Raw genomic sequence first — 22101 nt, 5'->3', positions numbered from 1 at the left:
TCAGCTAAGCAGTATCCCCCTAAAGAAAGCCTGATTCTGTGTCCTAGGTGACACACAGGAAGTAGGGTCTTTACTTATCATCACTTTTACCTCTAAAGTAAAAAAAAAATGTTTACTTGTTAAAAAACATACAACACAGTTAAAAACATGTTATACTTACCCTAACAACGTACTGATAAATTATCACAAGACTGATAGCCATGGATATGTTGGCAAGGAATGAAAGCACAAACAGATTCTTGAGCTCACGAATGAAGACCAAAAGAATTAAAAACGGAAGAAAGCAAAGCATATATATTCTGAGGTCAATACTTCTCCTCTCACATGGACTTGATGAATTGGTACTATTCAAAACAGACACTTTCCTCTCCAGGAACCCTTCATGCACCTATACAGGATTACCAGGAGAATAAGGAAGAGAGAAGACAAAAACTTCCATTAACTTATAAGCATGGAGAAATATAAAGAAAACTATGATCTATATACACTCTATAATAAATTCCTTTGCAATAAATAAAATACATAGTTTTAAGACAATCTAGCAACCTAGAAATAAATAAATATATATATAATTTAAGGATAATTAAAATAGTTTTCTTTGCAAAATAACTTTATCATACTGTGAAAACAAGGTTCACTAGAAACTTATGAGGACAGATTTGCTAATCCGTTTTGAAGCTTTGTGACTGTAATGCTCGTGATGCCTGCAAAGGCTCAATCTGCTTCTGAGATAATCAAAAGTAGAAGTATGCTTGTCTAGAATGGCCATTGGGTAGTCTATTAACACAGTTTTTTCGAAGCAGCAAACAATCTCCAAGTGCCTTTTAGAAATGTACAGTAATCAAAATGAAACTCAGAAATCAGAGCCCAATTTTAAAGGTATTCTATAAAGCAACTGTTGATGAATTAGTATCACTGTCAATAAATATTTATTAAAAATCAGTTATCTACTGTGTGCTAGACAATACATTTTTGTCAGAGCAAAAAGCTTCTATAAGATAAATCAACTCTACCTCAAAATTTATTCAGCTATTTCTATAAACCAATGTTTAGCTTCCAAATGAGATTCCATAATTTATAGGCTCCATATATTAAAAATTATCCCTCATTCAATTAATCAAATGGTCCAACTTACAAAAATAGAAATGAAATTATAGAGGACTTTAAAAATAATCTTTAAAACTCACAGAAGAGGCAGATCATACTAAAATAACAATATCAGTGAAAATCTATTTGCCCCAAACACTGTACCCTCCTTTGAACATAATGACATTATCACGTCTCTGGATATATAAATTAAGAACCAAAACTTATAGTAGTAACAGCAAGTATTTTCTGAGTATTTTGTATGTGTCAGGTACTGAACTTTACTCTCCAGGAACCCTTCATGAACCTATATGGGATTACCAGGAGAATAAGGAAGAGGGGAGGAAAAAGCTTCCACCAACGTATACCCATGAAGGAGAAATATAGAGAACATCATGATTTACATATACTGTGTCAAGTACTGAACTAAATACATGATATGCAACATCTCATTTAATCCTCAAAACAACGCTCTGAGGTGTGTGGTAATATTAATTTCCATTTTATAGTTGAGGAAACTGAGGTTTAGGGAAAGTAAAAAAGAAAAATCTATATACTATCAAGTCAGTAAGTGGTGGTTCGAGGATTCAAGCCCAGGTCTGAGACCAAGAATCTAGTGTGTGACAGGTACACGTTCACCTGATCAAAATGCTGCAAGCCTTAAGGAGGGGCCTGCCCAAGGAGCCCCTGGTCCCCTCCGTGACATCTCTCTCCCCCGAAATACAGGACTAGGAGGCCAACAAGTCAGAAGTACAGAACAAAAATCTGACATGATTAATAATTCAAGGGGTTAATTTCACCCTTACCCACAATAAGTAATGTTTAGTGTCACTACAAATGTAATTATCATCTTAAATTGCAGGGACTATACCTACCAGTTTTAAGTTATTTGGCAACTTATAACTCATACTGGACTAGCAGACTCTCAGGTTATGCCATGTACCATTTAAGAAATGCACAGCTCTCATTTATCTTATAATTGGCCATTAAAACTTCTTATTTTATCTTCTATAACTTGAAATGGAAGCCAAATTGATTGTTTACATCACTTGGCTTTTAAGAAGATATTTTATTTGCTGACCCGATTTTCTCTGTCATCAAATTATTTACAGCCAAATACTTCTGAAGTACAGGTATTCAAAGAAGTACCTCCCATAATCAAGATGAGGTAATGATAAAGTTAAGCTCTATCAAGGATTCCTGGCAAGAGAAAAGTAGTCATATAAAAGAGTTGTTTGAGTCATTAGGTGCTTGGGAATTTCACATCAATTCTATCACAAACCTCTCATAATATTTAAGTATTCTTTGGCAGAAAGACGATTATAAGAAATTCTCAAGATTGAAAAATAAAGTAAAATAAAAATATTGATACATACCCAGAGCAAGATTCAGGTAAACATTTGAGTCCTTCGGTGCCCTCTAGAGACAGAGATTGGCTATCTAATAGGACTTCCTACGCTCTCACATGTTTACCAAAATGCAAAACACTGAAATAAATATTATAAGATAAAATTACTAAATTCAGTTGCTTCCAGTAGAGCTCAAATTTACTAAATTCTACAGTTTATTAACTTTTCAATTCAGTGATTTAATGGTTAAAATTCCAAAGGCAGATGATGTTCTTCAGCAAAGCTATAATGCAGAATTAGAGCTATAATATGCTACATTTGCATACTGCATATAAAATGCATAATGCATTGTATAAAGGCTTTCACAAACCTTTCATCAGCTGAGCCTCACAATAAGGCTATGAGGAACATGGGGAGGTTTTGCTATTGTTCCTATTTTACAAATGAGGAAATCGAGGTTTGACCAGGAATAAGGGGGTCTTACCCAAAAAAACTGAGAGCATGCACCTGAATTCAGATCTTCTGACTCTGAAGTCCATGGGCTTTGGTATCACAACATTTTGTTTTCTCTGAATGTATCAGCCCTTCCCTATTCTTCATGCCCACATACACTACTTTGTCTATCTGACCTTTTCTTGAGCATTTTAACGTAAGATCAGCAAGAAGCTACTATAACCATGATGGACCAGCATCACTGGAAGCGCCACAGTACCTCACCCCTGCCAACTGGCCACAGTGGCTTAACGGGACCAAGAACAGCCGTGCAGCAGCTACAGAGCAAGAGACGCACAGCTCCATATGGGAACTAAACTCTTAACTCTCTGGTTCGATGTAACACTGAACCTTCAGTTTTAGGCAGATCAAGGTGGTAATAACCTTACGGGTTTAAACTGTAAAAGTAGTAGCAATTAGTACAGTTTAATCAACCTGTGTATCTTTTATTGGAGACTGCTCTCAAATGTGAGGACGCTGCTGCAGAGAGGGGCAATCTCTGATGAGGCTGTTTCAGTGATCAGACTGCTGATTCAGTCTGCTCTCTAAGGTGAGGTGCTTAGCATTGCTTTCAACTTTTCTCACATCTGCCTCGATGTCTTTTTCCATACTGCTCTTTGGGCTGCAAAAGAACTTTCATCTTTCTATCAACTGCAAGCTTCTCCTTACCTTCCAGAGAGTCACTTTTTCTACCTGGTCTTATGATATGTACAAATGAGTTAAATTCTTCCATTCAACTTTGGAGGCAACTGATAACATTTCATTGGAGAAAGTGACCAATCCTGAGCTTACAGATATTTATTTTATTTACTTATATAGTCAGTCATACACATACTCACAACTAAAGCCAGACAATGCCCTGCCCGAGGAAGAACAGTAGTGCGGCAGCTGTATGAGGCATTTAGGTTGCTGCCTAACTCACATGACCCGGGGCACATTGCTCATGCTCTGTGAGACTCTGTATCCTCATTCATAAAATAAGCATAATACTTATATTACAGTGCAGTTGCAAAAATTAAAGGATATGTATCACAGTTTATAAATATAGGATCATAAAGCATTATGAGCATTATCTATAACTTTAGGTCAAGCTTGTTGGTAGCTCTCTTAGGGGATGATAGAAAACATTCACTACTACCAGGGTGCACAATCCCAGAAAGGCACTATTTCCATTATATTCTGTGTAAATGACTGCCAAAATGGGTTACCTTATATTGACATTAAATAGCCTCTTAACTGAGTCAGTAATCCTAAAACTATATGACTTGAAGAATTAAATACTTGTAAAATCAAAAGCATCATCAATGATCAATAATGCTGATAAAAGCATCAACTCTCTTATTTATAAAAGAATGACTCAGTGACCCTTTCCACCATTAAAAATCTAAGAGGAGGGCTTTATCAAACTATCGCCCCCAGACCAAAACCTATCATCTATTTTTGCAAAAAAAAATTGTACAGGAATATAGCCATATATAACGTATTACTGTCTACAGCTGAGTTGAGATAGAGATCATATGGCCTGCAAAACTGAAAATACTTACTATCTAGCCCTTTACAAAAAATGGTTGCCAAATCTTGGTCTAAATATAAAATGAAGTTATCTTACACTTAGAAAAGTGAGTCAAATATATACTTGAAAGTGAGAGTGAAAGTAGCTCAGTCATGTCTCTTTGCAACCCCAAGGACTATACAGTCTATGGAATTCTCCAGGCCAGAATACTGGGGTGGGTAGCCTTTCCCTTCTCTAGGGGATCTTCCCAACCCAGGGATCGAACCCAGGTCTCCTGCATTGCAGACAGATTCTTTACCAGCTGAGCCACAGGGAAGCCCAAATATATACTAGGTATAGAGATTCTTTAGAACACATATTCACATGATTTTGCACTAAAATACCTACAGAAGTACTCTAGATTACTGAGTAATGCCTACTATTGTACCATGCACATGTGGATAATAACAGTTATTGATTAAAATAACTAAATAAAAACATATGGTAAAGTAAGAATAATACAGGCCAACCATCAGTTAAAGCACAAAAAGAAATGTACTTTGGCATTGTGCTAAAAGGGGAGCTTTTTTTTTTTTATTTCAGTGCTTTGCATGTTTGTTTAAACTGATAGTCTCTACCAAGACTGCAAACCATCTATGTTTGATGCCATATCTAAATATGATGCCATAATTGTGGCATCAGAAGAAAATGATTTCAAAAACTGGAGAAAAACACTTACTTGTTTCACATTTTCAGCTAAGAAGACAATATACACACTACAGAATCCCAGCTGTGTTATCACCAGAAAAAAGTCAACCACATTCCTAAAAAGGGATACCCACAAATAAGTATTAGTAAGAGCTGAAGAAATGTCAATATATTTTTTCCCTTTTAACTATTTTAAATATGTCATAATGTCGTTGTTGTTCAATCACTAAGTCACATCCAATGCTTTGCAACCCCATGGACTGCAGCACACCAGGCTCCCCTGACCTTCACTATCTTCCTGAGTTTGCTCAAATTCATGTCCACTGAGTTAGTGATGCTATCTAACCATCTCATCCTCTGTCACCCCCTTCTCCTTTTGCCTTCAATCTTTCCCAGTATCAGGGTTTTTTCCCCAAAGAATTGGCTCTTCACATCAGGTGGTCAAAGTATTGGAGCTTCAGCATCAGTCCTTCCAATGAACCTTCAGGACTGATTTCCTTTAGGATTGACTGGTTTGATATCCCTGCAGTCCAAGGGACTCTCAAGAGTCTTCTCCACCACCACAATTCGAAAGCATCAATTCTTTGGTGCTCAGCCTTCTTTATGATCCAAGTCTCACGTCCAGACACAACCACTAGCAAAACCATAGCTTTGACTATATGGACCTTGTCAGCAAAGTGATGTCTGCGTTTTAATATGCTGTCTAGATTTGCCACAGCTTTTCTTCCAAGGAACAAGTATCTTTTAATTTCATGGCTGCAGTCACCATCTGCAGTGATTTTGGAGCCCAAGAAAATAAAATCTGTCACTGCTTCCACTTTTTTCTATTTGCTTAAAATATTTATTATCTACAAAGAGCATATATTTATGATCTGCATATCACTAGACATATCATTGAGCAAAAAAAGTTATAATACTTAAAAGTTCCCAATTTTCCCATTATTTACTTCTGAAATTCAACAGATTAATGAGTATCTATCTATAAAGTGATTTCATGAAAACATTTCATCAATTATATTAAGCCCATCTCTTCTGTTTCTCCAGATCTTTTTCAGATCAGCCTGGTGTACTGCTGCTGCTGCTAAGTTGCGTCAGTCGTGTCTGACTCTGTGCGACCCCATAGATGGCAGCCCACCAGGCGCCCCCATCCCTGGGATTCTCCAGGCAAGAGTACTGGAGTGGGTTGCCATTTCCTTCTCCAGTGCATGAAAGTGAAAAGTGAAAGTGAAGTCGCTCAGTCATGTCCCACTCTAAGCGACCCCATGGACTGCAGCCCAACCAGGCTCCTCCATCCATGGGATTTTCCAGGCAAGAGTACTGGAGTGGGGTGCCATTGCCTTCTCCAACCTACGGTATTTCCCAGCAAATAGGATGAGCCTGTTCCCTACCATCCAAATCACTAATAAGAATACGAAATGGAAGAGGACTGGGAGCATGGCCCTTACCATTCTACAGAGACCTCTCCAGGTTGCTTAGCTCTCTGCACAGTTTTTTAGATACTCTAAACAATTCCAGCCACATAACACAGCGGGTATGGAAGTGGGAAAGGGAAATCACTGGCCAAATTAGCATTACTTGGGTATGATTATAATCAAGTTAAAAGTCAGCCTACATATTATTAGTATACAGTCCACACCTCTGCCTATTGTTCTGGGAACAATGAGCTTGCACTTACTAATTCATTATAGTCTCTTGTTTGACCATTACTGTCAAGCTATCAAGTCATCTAGTCTACAAGTCAACAAACCCTCCTCTTCCCATGTGAAGTTGGAAGGGCCTTTGCCTATTTTCATTCTTGCCATAACTCTCTTTCCTCACGGTTCTTCAGGGATCCCATGTGTAAATAACCTTGGTACCTTGAAATGAATCCAAATTCCTTCTCTCTGATGAATTAAGCATTTCTTTAAGATCTCTTCACTCACCTTTAATTTTAGTACCCTTTACCAACAATCATCCCAGTAGCTTCTGTCTGAAAGCCATTCTTTTAGACAGGAAAAGCAGACAAACCTGCCTTCAGCCTGGCAGGAGGAGGAGGAAGACGGGGTCCTGGAGGCAATCCCCAGGGCACTGGGCTCTGTTTCCTTCCTTCTCCCGCACAGTCTATCAGGCGGAAACTCTGAGCAGCTCACAGACACATCTAACTTCCTGAAAATCAAACCATAAACCACTCTACTGACACCACCCTTTTCCTTCTCTAACTTCCACCACATACAGTATTTGTGCCCTGGTTAGCATGCTGTAAACTGTCTATGCTTATTTTCCAGTCCTGTGATCACCTGATTTTGATTAGCTATGTCTGGCAACTATGAAGTTACATTTAAACTATACAATGATCAAAACAACATTATATTAAAATGCATACTTCAGATGTCTTATGAGTATGGGCTAAACACTACAATTTGATTTGAAATAGAGATTGCAACATTTTTGTTGCTTTTTCTTCCTTAAAAATTATCAAACATGATTATGTCATAGGTTAGCTAGACACTTTATAAATATCATTTTATTTCAACTATCATTATAATTCTATGAAGTATTATTATAAACTCACTTGATAGTGGAAAAACTCAAATAAAATAAAAATTCTTTGACCCAGATCATGAATTTGTAAAATGATAGAGCTGAAATTTGAACCCAAGTCCATTTAACTCTAAAACATATGTTTCCCCCAATTTTATTTTACTTCTATTAATCTGCTTTATCAGATGAACATACCTATACTGATAACTATATATTAATAACATAGCAAGTACTTACCGCCCCCATGCTGATTGCTTCTGCAGACAACTCCAAGGACTTACTTCCATAGCAAAACTCACCGTGTCACTATACCCCAATGTTGACTTTTTGAACCTGAAATTTAATGACATACATGCATATGAAAAGGAAAACTTTTAAACGGTTCCATAAATGCATCGCTTGAAAAGAACATCAATAAGTGGGCTATATACTGACAGAGGAGTTTCAGAAATTTGGAGATTTGCATATTTCTAAAGACATCTCATGAAATTTGAAGTTTTTATATATCTTTTCAACCAATATATTAGTTTTAACCCACTGTTAAAGTTTACATATTTGTTAAATTCATATAATATTTGTGTTTCACTGATTTAAATATTTCAATTATCTAAAAACATCAACTATACTGTTTGTGCCTAAACTATTCCATTCTTATAACAGCATTATTTTTAAAAACCCATACAGGGCTTTATAATATACTGTCATATATTTAATCATCTAATAGCCACATTCTCACTTCTATTTTTTCAAGTATACAGTGTTATTTAAAGATCATAAATGACCTGCCTAAAGTTTTAAGAACATTTAGCAACAACAAAAGCGAGTTAAAGTTAGAATATTAGTTTGCCAGAATAGACAATGTTTGTTTAAAAGTTGGTTCACTATCCAATAGAAACACTTTGATACAAAAATAAAAACAGAATATTATTTTACTATCTACCAAACCACATATCAGCAAAGAGCATAAAAGGTCTTATACTCAAAATGAAATTAGTAACAAACAACCATTATTTTTTAACTAAAAGTAGCCCTGCTGCCTCCTTTTGCCCCATATATCTTCCCTGATTTTTTTCATTTACACTATATTAAAAAAAATTTGATTTCACTACTTTTAAAAGAAGTATATTTATGCTGACCAGATTTCAATCATATAAAATGCTACCTTTTTCCGTAATCATTCTTAGAATTGTCCATGTAATAGATTATAGGCAATACAATGTCTAGTTGCAAAGCACAGTAGAAATATAAGACTATCTTATCCTTTAAAAACTATATAGCTTTAAAATAAATTAAATAAACTTAACAAATTCACATTTACCTCTGACATAGAAAGTGACTGCAACGTACCAAAATGTGCATACAGTGAACAGAAATAATTCCTATAAACACAAGGCTGATTGGTCCAAGCTGTGGGAAAAACATAAGTTTTAAATATTTAAGTTTAATAAAAATTAAATTATCTTATAAACAATGAAATACAGACTATTAATTGTCACTGACAAATTTTAGACAAAATGATTAAAGAATCATTTGCATAATAGAAATTAATGGACTTGATACAGAAAGAATTTAGTAATATTTAAGACAACCACATATAATTATCAACTTGACTATCCAAACGTATGAATGTAGAATATATAAATGCAACACAATAGAATAGAATACAGTGTGATATTTAACATCAGATGGCAAGTCTGTGACAACTGGTATCCCATCATTAAAAGTATACACAACCATAAAACATTATCTAAGTTACTAAAAAGCACTGTATCATCTGGGATTGTAGGCAATCTACTTCTTCTGTGTATCACTTGTTGAGAATCACACCTGAGAAACTGTGCCTAGAAAATAATTATTTGAAAAAGTGGTACATAAAAATTTCAAGTATTCATTTACTAAAATTAAAGTGATGCCTAGATTATTGACAGACAAAATATTGCCAAAGTTATTTTTATAATGAGAAATTTTTCAGTTTCTCTAAATTAGGATGGACAAAGTCCAAAATGATAGTTAAAACTCTTAAGAAAATTCATCAGTTAAAAAATGTTAAATACAATTTCATTAGTTCATAACTGAATACTCCCCTATCAGGATTCTCTATAATTACAATTGGTTCCAACAAACTCTTTGAATATTTGTTTTCAAAAGATATTGTTATTCTTTTTTTAACTATTATTCTTAAAACCTGAAAACTATATATTTTATTTGGAATCTAAAAAACTATAAAATTTCACCAATACTAATAACTCTAAAAATATATCTGTTGCTATGAATGTATCACCTAAATTCCTGAAAAATCCAAAAGGCTAATAAGATCTAACTATATCTGGAAAAATCAGATACTGATTTAGGATCCGTCAAATATTGTAAACAAGTAATTAGGTAGAAATGAAAAGAGTAATTGATTCTCATTTTTAGTTAGATATTATCATAGTTCATATAATTTTAACAACAATAGCTAAACGATTATCTACTTGTCACCTGACCAGGTTATATTTGACTAGGCTAGATGTTAACTTGCTCTAATTTTTGTTGTAAATTAAGATTGGTAACTGTATTTTAACTAGAGATTACAATGATGAGTCTTACCACTATGCCTGCATTTTTTATTGCTAGTGGAAGTCCTAACAGACCAGTTCCAATATTTCCTTTAAGAAGATGAATAAGAGTTTGTACAAACCTGAAAAATAGAAGTTGTAAGAATTAAACATTTTAGGACAAAAGCTATTAAAATTACATGACCATGGTTTTAGCATCAGAAGGGAACTAAAAATTTATCTTGGCAAGGAATCAAACTAACATTTCCATGTGACCAGAAGCTAAAGAAGCCAGAAGTTGTATCTGGTTCAAGTACTACCTTTGTTCTTTAAAAGCAGAATACAGAGGGTTATTATGGAGATTAAATGAGTTAAATGAAAGTATTTTTGTATATATTAAAGTAATAAATGAAAGGCAATTTTCTCATAAGATTCTTTGCTGCTATGACATTCAGAACAATGCTGAATATTATATACAGCTAAGCTGGTAAGACAGCAATTTATTGCACTATGCAATCATGACATTAAACATAGTTTACCTATGATTATCAACCTCAGAGGAAGTTAATTAAAAGAAAAAAATATAATTTCTAAAACTGTGTATATCATCAAGTAAGATAAATACTAATCAGCTTTCACAATCATGAACTCCCAAGGGATTTCACCTAAGAAAGCATTCCAAGAGGCATTTGGAGAGTCTCTTGGCCAAGAAAACACAAATTAAACTAGGAAGAAGGGCACAAACTTTTAATTTTGAAAAAAAAATGCTTATCTAAAGTTTTTCTTAGTTTATACTATTCATCTTTGGTCAATAAAAATGTTACTTTGCTTAACTGTCAAATTATCATTAGAATAATAACTTACTCAAATCTATTAATGATGACAAAATAACAAAAAAGATTTTTAAAATATTCCACTGCTTTCCTGAAACCATGACTGTTTCACACCATTCACTCAACATAAAGAACTGTTTACTGCCTACTTCCCAGAGTCTAACTCCTAAACATTGCAGAAGCTCCGTCTCTGAAAATTCTATTCCTCTCAATCCAATCCCCCTACTTTCAAGATTCATAGCAGTTGATATGTATTATCATGTAGTGAGGGGGCTTCCCTTGTGGCTCAGCTGGTAAAGAATCCACCTGCAATGCGGGAGACCTGGGTTCGATTCCTGAGTTGGGAAGATCCCCTGGAGAAGGGAAAGGCTAACCACTCCAGTATTCTGGCCTGGAGAATCCCAAGGACTGTATAGTCCATGGGGTCGCGAAGAGTCAGACACAACTGAGCAACTTTCACTTTCATCATGCAATGATTCCTATACACTGCTCTGAAATTTAGATGTTTTTCTTCTTTCCCAAATAGGCTATGAATCTCTTGAGGGTGAGGACTATGTCTTACTCATCTTTGTGACTTCTGCAGTATCCAGTGCCTGGTCTGTAGAAGATGATTACAAAATATACAGTGAATGCCAAGAGAAAAAGACATTTAAACCCTAATTACTCACGAAATACCCTCTTGATCCTCAAGCTGGTGATGCTTCTGAACAGGCAGAAGCTCCTGCTCCTGTTCTTCATCCGATGTCCCATCAAAATTCTGCTCGTTTATTAAGGGCCTCATGACATCCATATCTTAAAAAGAAAAAAAAAGTGCTTCACTATCATTTTAAAAATTGAGTTTAAGCTGGTGTAAATGAAGTTTTTAATAGAAGGCCGTGCAATTTTACTCATCTTTACTATTTCCACCCTAAGTTAATGCACATTAATACTTTTACCATATTTAGAATGCACATTAATAGTTTTACCATATCTAGAAAGAAACAACTAGACTTAACTGCTGGTTATTTTGCTTGGACTAAGCAGTGCAAGGTGAAAAGCATAAGTATTCACTGCAACACGTTTTCTACTTTGTCTCCATGAGGTTTATAGTAAATGATGATAGAATTATGGTATGGAAAATGTGAAGAAATAATCCAATGAACTTTTATCTCTTGTTAGTGTCAAATCATACTGAGTACATAAATGGCAATCATATTTTTATCTTTTAATTAAGCTTTTTAATATTGTTGTACAGTATTACATAAGTTACAGGTATATATATATAGTGGTTCACAATTTTTAGAGGTTATACTCCATTTACAGTCACTATAAAATATTGGCTATATTCCCCATGTTGCATTTGTACATGCAGCTTTTACATCTAATAATTTATACCTCTTAATCTTCTGACCCTATATTGCCCCTCCCTGCTTCCCTTTCCCCATTGGTATCTACTATTTTGTCCTCTATGAGTTGGCCTTTCTATTATATTCTCTAGTTTTATATATTTTTCAGTATTTGCCTGACTTATTTCACTTGGCATAATGTCCTCCAAGTCCATATATGTTGTTGCAAATTGCAGGATTTCATTCTTTTTATGGCTGAGTAGTACTCCATTATAAATATATACCACGCTTTACACTTTCCCTTTCTGAAGGGGATTTTCACTGCGCTTCTTCCAAGCCTCCTGCTCCCTCTCCTCTTTTCCACAGTGACTGCTCCACTCTCCATGTTTGCAGCAGCAAAAGGATCCCTGCTGGGGATTTTCTGTTTATTTTTCTATCTGCAGATTATCTGAAGTTTGTGGTATCCTTGGTCTCCTATACTAAATGAATAATTTCATAGATGTGTTTCCTTGTGATCTTGTTGAATTAACAGGTTTCAGGTGAGGACATGTGGAGAGAGAAGATTTAGGCAGCTGCCACTATCCTAGAGCTAACTGGAACTCAGTACAACAGGTCTTCATAAGAGTAAAGCTATGCTTTAAGATACTGGAAGATTCTTTAGCTTTGATTTTATGCTCTTTGCAATCTCAATTTCCTAACCTAAAATCAATCTGAAATTTCCAGTTATCACCAGAATAAAGAACAATCACATTCATTTAGCAATATGAACTGAAACCTGAGTAATCCCACGTCTGCCAATGTAGTATATGAAGAAAAGGATTTCTACACAAAGATGTTAATCAAAACAAAACACTCGCTGAAAATTTGGAAACAACCTAAATGTGTAACAATCAGGAAATCCATCAATTCACTAGAGTACATCCACTTTGTAAACTATGATACTGACATTAAATTATGGCTTTCAAAGTCTGAACAAAACAGTGATACTGTATCAACTGCTGAGGAAGAAAAAGCTAGATAATCACAGCATGAGTGCAACGATGTTTTAAAAGTTAAATAAAAACTTTAAAAAGGAAATAATACAAAATGTGAATAAGTTAACAAGGATAGATACAACGAAAGTGTGAGTACCTTTTTCTGTCTTTCTCTGGAAAATGTAAAAAATAAGGAGAAAGTAATAAACTTGCCTTACTTTTATAATAGCAAAAGAAGCCACTTATATTTTGACAATGGACAAACTAAAATAAAGTAGAAAGCTTCCTTTTTAAAAAATAACATAATGTTGCAACCTAAATCTATGTACTACCGTATATAAGAGAGGAACAGTCACTATTTTATCCATTTCTGAGGCAGAGAGCTTATATGTACAGCACGAAACCTTCCAGAGGTTCCTATTTGCTCTGAAAAAAAGTGTGGACCTTAAGCTCAAGGAAACCTGTATCTTAACAACTCTACTAGTGCTTTTCACATAGACAGCCAATTTTTAAAATTCTTTTTTAAATCAAATAATGTTTGGTCATTGTAGAAAATTAGACAATATAAAGATAAGCAAATTTTTTTAACTAAAATGACCTCGTTACCTAGAAACTACCACTGGAAACATTTTAGAGTACACACAAACAAACATGTTAATTCACTTCAGTTTATTTTCATTCAGCCCTATGGCTTTAAATACTATCTACATGTTGATGACTTCCAAATATTTATCTCCAGATCGGGCTTCTCACCAACTCTAGACATAAATCCCATTGCCTACTCAACATCTGCACTTTCATGTCTAACAGAAATCTCAAACTTAGCAAGCCTCAAACTAAACTGATCTTCACCACCAAGCCTGCTCCGCCCAGCTTTAAGCACAGGAACTTGCTATCTGCATCAGGAGGCCTCGGTTCCATGACACGTGGGCTCTTCCTTACGGCTGCTTGAGTGTCCTCACAGCACGGCAGCTGGCTTCCCTGCAAGGAACCAATCCAAAAGACAGAGCACGGCACAGTGCCTTTCAGGACCCAGCTTTGGGGTCACTGCCACCATTTCCACGATTCCATCACCATTTCCACCGTATCTATTCACTAGAAACAAGTCACTAAATACAGCCCACATTCAAAGGGAAGGGAATTAAGTTCCTCCTCTAGAAGAGAGAAACATCAAAGCATCTGTAGACATACTATAAAACCACTGCAACATCTCAGATGATGGCGGTTTCATTCTTCCAGACAAGCAGGTCCCTGGAGTTATGCTTGTCTCCTCTGCTGCACCACCGCTCCACATCGAACCTGTCACGAAATCATTCTGGTTCTGCTTTATATATCCAGAGTCTGACCATTTCTCTCCATTCTCCACGCTGCTACCACACTGCTGCTAAGGACAAGTCCATCTGTTTACTGATTTGCTGAAATAACCTGCTTCTACTTTTGCCCCCTTAAGCCTGTTCTTCACACAGCAGCCAGAGTGATCCTTTAGAATTAAAGTCAGATCATGTCTCTCCTCTCTTGAACCTTGCGTTGGCTCCCTATTTTCTCAGAGTAAAAGCCAAAGGCTTTACATGGACGTCCACACCACTACATAATCTGGCTTTATCACCACCTTAACCATTCTGCTTCAGCTTCCTGGCCCTTCTTGCTATTTCTATCATTACTCCAGCTGTTCTTTCTGCCTGTAATAGTCTGTCTTCAGATATCCACTTGACTAATCCCCTAACATCTTTCAAGTCTTTGTTCAAATCTCACTGTTTCAATAAAGTCCATTTAGACCACTTTATAAAATACTATAAACTGCCAAGCCTGACAATCATTCTTGATTTCCCTTACTTTGTTCTTTTTCTCCAAAGCCCTTTTAGCCTAATGTAATCATTGTGGCGCAGTGGTAAAGAATCTGCCTGCCAACGCTGGAGACGCAAGAGACTCAGGCTCGATCCCTGGGTTGGGAAGATCCCCCCGGATATTGCAACCCACTCCAGGATTCTTGCCTGGAAAATTTCATGGACAGAGAAGTCTAGTGGACTAAAGTCCAGGGAGTCACAAAGAGTCTCACACAACTGAGCAACTGAGCACACACATATACATTAACTAATAATAGTCTTGCTGTTTACTGTCTGCTTCCTCTTACTAGAATATAAGTTCCACAAGAGCAAGAATCTTGATCTGATCTGTGTTGCTCACAGATGTATCCCAAATGCCTAAAGCAGTGCCTAGTGCATGGGAGAAGCTCAACAAATATGTATTGAATTAATGAACAGACATAACTTGAAAAAAATAATTTAGAAAATTTTTTCAGTTAGTAAAAATATATCTGGCAAATATCTTCCCATGTAACTTGAAATGGCTATTCAGCATATGACCATATAGCTATATCACAATTTATCCATAAACAATTTCCTTTAACTGAACATTTAGTCACCAGCTTTTCTCTTTTATAAATGACATAATGAACATCTGTTGGTATGTTTCATGACTTCTTTCCTTGGGAAATATTTCTAGAAGTAGAAATGCTGGGTCAAACAATATGTGCATTTTTAAGGATAAATATGTTACACTGCTTTTACCAGTAATGCATGAGAATACACATTTCCCGACATCCTCACTGGGTTGGGTTATTAACGAATTTACAACAGATAAACCTGGGTTCCTATCTGAGTACTACCATTAATAAGCTTAAAATTACTGTATCTATAAAACAGGGATAATAATTACACCTACTTCACTCATCACTGTGAGAATTAAAGGAGACAAAATGTAGGAAAAGCGCTTACACTACTTGACACACAGTAAACATTCAATACCGCTATGTTTATTTCCACCATTACTGGGACTCGAAAGAAATCAACTGCAAAGTGCACAGTATTAGAGGACGTCTACTTGTTACTATAATACAGCATTTCTTTAAAGACGCAAGCAGGATTTTAGCTCCCGGACCCAGGGCTGGAACCCGTGCCCCCTGCAATGGAAGGGAGGAGCCCTCACCACTTACCCTCCAGGGAATTCCCTCAACTTCTTTTTAAATCATTTAATGATTTAACAACGAATTACAAATATTCCTAATACGATGCTTATAACCGGGAGGAACAATATGATTACTACTCCGATCTCTACTTTTGTTTTCCTTTTGACAGCGGGAAACCATAAACGATGTGTATTCTCCGTCGCCAAGATAAGACACCAAAGGAAAGGAGGAAAACAGAAGTTTGCCTGCGTGCGTCTGATCAGAGCGCGCTGGCCACGCCCGGGGGCGGAGAGTAAACCAAGGATTCGCCGGCTTTCCTGATCTGGGTGCCTCCTCTGAAAAGCCCAACTGTGACAACTTCCTTAAAGCATCGCTGGAAAAACACAGTGCGAGTCACAGCGCAGGCTGTGGTTTGCCTCTGACACGTACACTCAGTGCACGCCACCCGACCTCACACACACACACATTCACTCACTCACACACTCTCTCATACACACAGACACACACACTGTCACACACAATCACACTATCGCACTCACTGTCACACATTCACACACGCACACACACTGTCTCACACACACCCCCTCTCACACTCACAGTCACACACACTCTCACACGCTCACACTCACGCTGCCACACACACATTCTGACAGCCTCTGCAGGCCCGGCTCCCCGCCTGACCGCGCTCTCCTGCGCAGGTGCGGGCCCCGAGGTCAGGCCCCTCGGCGGCCTCGGGCCGCCCGCGTGGCCTGGGACTCGGCTGCTCTCACGTTCGAACCCACGCCAGACCCACGCCCCGCAAGAGGCCCACTGACGAGCCCGCCTGCTCGAGCACCGCGCACCCCGAGGCCGACGGCGAGCCCCGGGCCCCCGCGCCCGCGCCGCACCCACCGAGCTCCTCGCGCCCAGCCGCCTCGGCCGCCGCCGGCGCCGCCGCTTCCATCGCTCGGGGGTCTCCAGGACGCCGCCGCCCCGGGGCGCGCGCTCCCGCCGCTGCGTGGCCGGCTGCAGGCCCAGGGCGCCGGCGGAGCAGGCCCGCCTCCCGCCGCCCGGCCGCCGAGCATGCGCACTGCGCGGTGGGCCGGCCGAGCCCGCCCCGAGCGCCCGGGGCCAGGAGCCCGGGGGCCGGGAGCCCGAGCTGAGAACCGGCGCGGGCACCGGGATGGAGGCGCTTCGGGGACAACTGGGGACAGCGCAGACCGAGCGGAGACCCGGGCCTTACGGGCGGGGGCGGGGAGGGGAGAGGCGCTCGGTCCTGTCCGACCCTGCGACCCAGTGCACTGTACAGGACACGGAACTATCCAGGCCACAGTACTGGAGTGGGCAGACCTTCCCTTCTCCAGGGGATCTTCCCAACCTAGGGATCGAACCCACGGCTCCCACACTGCAGACCGATTCTTTACAAACTGGGCCACCATGCGGGGGCGCGGAGGGTGCCTTTAGATATAACCACGAGCTTAAATTTGAGGAGCCCATGTATTTGCAAGGCTTTAGCATTCTGAATTCTTGTCTGGAAAATTCCATGGGCAGAAGAGCCTGGAGGACTACAGTCCATGGGATCGCAAAGAGTCGGACACGACTGAGCAACTAACACACACACACACGCACACACACACACATACAGAAAGCAATCTGAAGTCTGTGGCTCAATAGTAAACAATTCGCCTGCCAAGACAGGTTTGATCCCTGCATGTGGAAGATCCACTGGAGGAGGAAATGGCAACCAACTCCATATTCTTGCCAGGAAAATCCCATGGACAGAAGAGCCTGATCGGCTAAAGCCCATAGGGTCGCAGAGAATTGGACAGGACAGGACTGAGCAAGAACGCAAACAATCATTCTATAAGGCACCCTGAAGAATGCGAAGTAGGAGGTAGTACTTTTGCCCCATCCGTGTTGAAGTTCTGACCCCTCCTTGGCTGTTGATCTCTCTGTGCGTCTATTTAGAGCTTTAGTGTCCCCTCAAGAAGCTCTTCATTTAGTCAGTCTCACTTTAAGGACTTTTTTCCAGTGCCCTTCACAGATGCTTGCCCTTACCACAGTGCTGAAAGGAAATTCAGGTTAAGGCTAATGCTGATGCAGTGTCAAATATCCTTAAGCACTGTGCATGGATTGTCTTCTTTTATTCAGATGATCAGCCTCTGCAATAATTCTACTGTGTTTGTCCATTTTCATGCAGGAACTAAGCACACAGAGCTAAGTAACACTTGTCCAAGGATAGTAATGTAGTAAATGGCAAATATGGACTTCTAACTGCAGCTAGAGCCAGGGCTTCCAGTATGCAAAGCTGGTCCCTCGGGACTACATCACTGGGTGAGTAAGGTTTTTGGATTAAAGAAAAATAATTTTGAAGTTGTTCTCTTTGTTTTTTATTTTCTGTTTTCTGGGTTTGTTTGTTTGTTTTGTTTTTTTGTTGTTGTTTTTGCATGTTTTTTTTGTTTGTTTGTTTTTCTTTTTCTCCATTGTATTTCCCTAGGGTCTTCTGAGGCAAATTTATTTGTTGTTGTTGTTTTGGTTGGGGGTGGGGGTGGGGGGGGGCAGTGTCTAATTTCTAGGATCACTGAATCAGTGAGCTCTAAGGGCACTCAGGAAGAACATACCTGCTATCTAGCAATCATCAGCCACTCCCTACCCTGAGCCCTGGGGGAGGACACTCAGGTTGTGAAAGCAAAGGAAACTGCCCCCGTCTGCAACGCGCATATCAAAGGAATGATTTTAGTGAGCCCTGACACTTGCATCTTCCCTCACACAGAAAAGTACTAAAAGCACTAAACTTGGCCTTGGAATACAGAATGAAGCAGGGCAAAGGCTAACAGTTTTGCCAAGAGAATGCACTGGTCATAGCAAACACCCTCTTCCAACAACATAAGAGAAGACGATACACATGGACATCACCAGATGGTCAACACTGAAATCAGATTGATTATATTCTTTGCAACTAAAAATGGAGACGCTCTATACAGGCAGAAAAACAAGACTGGGCGCTGACTGTGGCTCAGATTGTGAACTCCTTATTGCCAAATTCAGATTTAAATTGAAGAAAGTAGGGAAAACCACTAGACCATTCAGTTATGACCTAAATTAAATTCCTTACAACTATATAGTGGAAGTAACAAATAGATTGAAGAGATTAGATCTGATAGACAGAGTGCCTGAAGAACTATGGACGGAGGTGCCTGACATTGTACAGGAGGCAGTGATCAAGACCATCCCCAAGAAAAAGAAATGCAAAAAGACAAAATGGTTGGCTGAGGAGGCCTTACAAACAGCTATAAAAAGAAGAGAAAGGCAAAGGAGAAATGGAAGAGTATACCCGTTTGAATGCAGAGTTCCAAAGAATAGCAAGGAGAGATAAGAAAACTTTCTTCTGGTATCAATGCAAAGAAATAAAGGAAAACAATAGAATGGGAAAGACTAAAGATCTCTTCAAGAAAATTAGAGATACCAAGGGAACATTTCATGCAAAGATGGACACAAAAGGACAGGAATGGTATGGACCTAACAGAAGCAGAAGATATTAAGAAGAGGAGACAAGAATACACAGAAGAGCTACACAAAAGAGATCCTCTCAACCCAGATAATCACGATGGTGTGTGATCACTCACCTAGAGCCAGACATCCTGGAATGTGAAGTCAAGTAGGGCTTAGGAAGCATCACTACGAACAAAGTTAGTGGAGGTAATGGAATTTCAGTTGATCTATCCCGAATCCTAAAAGATGATGCTGTGATAGTGCTGCACTCAATATGCCAGCAAATTTGGAAAATTCAGCAGTGGCCACAGGACTGAAAAAGGTCAGTTTTCTTTCATCCCAAAGAAAGGCAATGACAAAGAATGCTCAAACTACTGCACAATTGCATTCATCTCACACGCTAGTAAAGTAATACTCAAAATTCTCCAAGCCAGGCTTCAAGTGAACCGTGAACTTCCAGATGTTCAAGCAGGATTTAGAAAAGACAAAGGAACCAGAGATCAAAGTGCCAACATCTGTAGGATCATCTAAACAGGAAAACAGTTCCAGAAAAATATCTATTTCTGCTTTATTAACTATGTCAAAGCTTTTGACTGTGTGGATCACAACAAACTGCAGAAATTTCTTCAAGAGATGGGAATACTAGACCACCTGACCTGCCTCCTGAGAAATCTGTATGCAGGTCAAGAAGCAACAGTTAGAACTGGACATGGAACAACAGACTGGTTCCAAATCGGGAAAGGAGTATGTCAAGGCTGTCTATTGTCAATCTGCTTATTTAACTTATATGCAGAGTACATCATGAGAAGTGCTGGACTGGGTGAAGCACAAGCAAGGATCAAGATTGCCAGGAGAAATATCAATAACCTCAGATATGCAGAGGACACCACCCTTGTGGCAGAAAGTGAAGAAGAACTAAGGAGTCTCTTGATGAAAGTGAAAGAGGAGAGAAAAATTTGCCTTAAAACTCAACATTCAGAAAACGAAGATCATGGCATCTGGTCCCATCACTTCATGGGAAATAGTTGGGGAAACAATGGAAACAGTGACAGACTTTATTTTGGGGGGCTCCAGAATCACTGCAAATGGTGACTGCAGCCATGAAATTAAAAGACGCTTGTACCTTGGAAGAATAGTTATGTCCAAACTAGACAACATATTAAAAAGCAGAGACATTACTTTGCCAACAAAGGTCCATTTACGTTACTTTGCCAACAAAGGTCTGTCTACTCAAAACTATGGTTTTTCCAGTAGTCATGTATGGATGTGAGAGTTGGACCATAAAGAAAGCTGAGCACTGAAAAATTGATGTTTTTGAACTGTGGTGTTGGAGAAGACTCTTGAGAGTGTTGGGACCTGACCTGAGCCATGACAGGCTCGACAGGCCACACTAGGCCTAAGCCTCAGGTTGTTGTAAGCATGAGTCATAATTCTGGGAAGACCCACCAAGGTACCCAATGACACCAAGGTCCCCGATAACACCAAGGTCCCCGATGACACCAAGGTCCTCCCTGATGACGCCAAGGTTAAATCAATCACCACGATGACCCAAGGTTGAGTCAATCACCACACGCCAACTACACTATTGCTGAGACAAAAGACCACCTGTATATAAGCAGCTGTGATTCAGAGCTCAGGGCTCTCATCAAGATTCCACTGTGCTGGATGAGACTTGGGCCCTAGCTCGAGCTAGCAATAAACCCCTCTATGCTTCTGCATTGCTGTGGACGTCTTATTCTCTCAGTTTTGGGGACTCGGACGCTGGGCATAACAGAGAGTCCCTTGGACAGCAAGGAGATCCAAGCAATCAATCCTAAAGGAAATCAATCCTGAATATTCATTGGAAGGACCAAGGCTAAAGCTGAAACTCCAATGCTTTGGCCACCTGATGTGAAGAACTGACTCATCTGAAAAGACCCCGATGCTGGAAAAGATTGAAGGAAGGAGGAGAAGGGGAGGACAGAGGATGAGATGGATGGATGGCATCACTGACTCAGTGAACCTGAATTTGAGTAAACTCTGGGAATTGGTGATGGACGGGGAGGCCTGGCGTGCTGCAGTCCATGGGGTTACAAAGAGTTGGACACGACTGAATGACTGAACTGAACTGAACTAAACAACCATCAGCCACTCCCTATTCTGAGCCCTGAGGGAAGGCCACTCAGGATGTGAGAGCAAAGGAAACTGGCCCCTGGTCAGCGAAGGGCGTATCCAAGGAATGAGTTTAGTGAGCCCATACTCTTGTATCTTCCCTTATACAGAAAAGCACTAAAAGCACTAAACTCGAGTTATCTCCTTTTCTCTGATTAACAATGACCATTTGATGTTCATGCTACCTGCCCTTTGTCG

General features: G+C 39.1%; 1 protein-coding gene across 1 annotated transcript in view; it reads right to left on the bottom strand.

Moving 5' to 3' along the window:
- Positions 1–17313, bottom strand: part of SLC36A4 (solute carrier family 36 member 4) — a 41159-nt gene extending 23846 nt beyond the window's left edge. Inside the window, exons 1-7 of the mRNA XM_018043423.1 lie at positions 17173–17313; positions 11686–11809; positions 10237–10327; positions 8966–9054; positions 7885–7980; positions 5159–5243; positions 161–388 (exon numbers count right to left, since the gene is read on the bottom strand). Coding sequence (XP_017898912.1) covers positions 161–388; positions 5159–5243; positions 7885–7980; positions 8966–9054; positions 10237–10327; positions 11686–11809; positions 17173–17224 — 765 coding nt within the window. The 5' untranslated portion in view covers positions 17225–17313. The remainder of the gene's footprint in view (positions 1–160; positions 389–5158; positions 5244–7884; positions 7981–8965; positions 9055–10236; positions 10328–11685; positions 11810–17172) is intronic.

This window comes from Capra hircus, chromosome 29 (assembly GCF_001704415.2).
Source record: "Capra hircus breed San Clemente chromosome 29, ASM170441v1, whole genome shotgun sequence".
Taxonomy (NCBI): domain Eukaryota; kingdom Metazoa; phylum Chordata; class Mammalia; order Artiodactyla; family Bovidae; genus Capra; species Capra hircus.
Note: the sequence above shows the minus strand (reverse complement) of the source record. Positions and strands in the feature narration are given on the sequence as shown.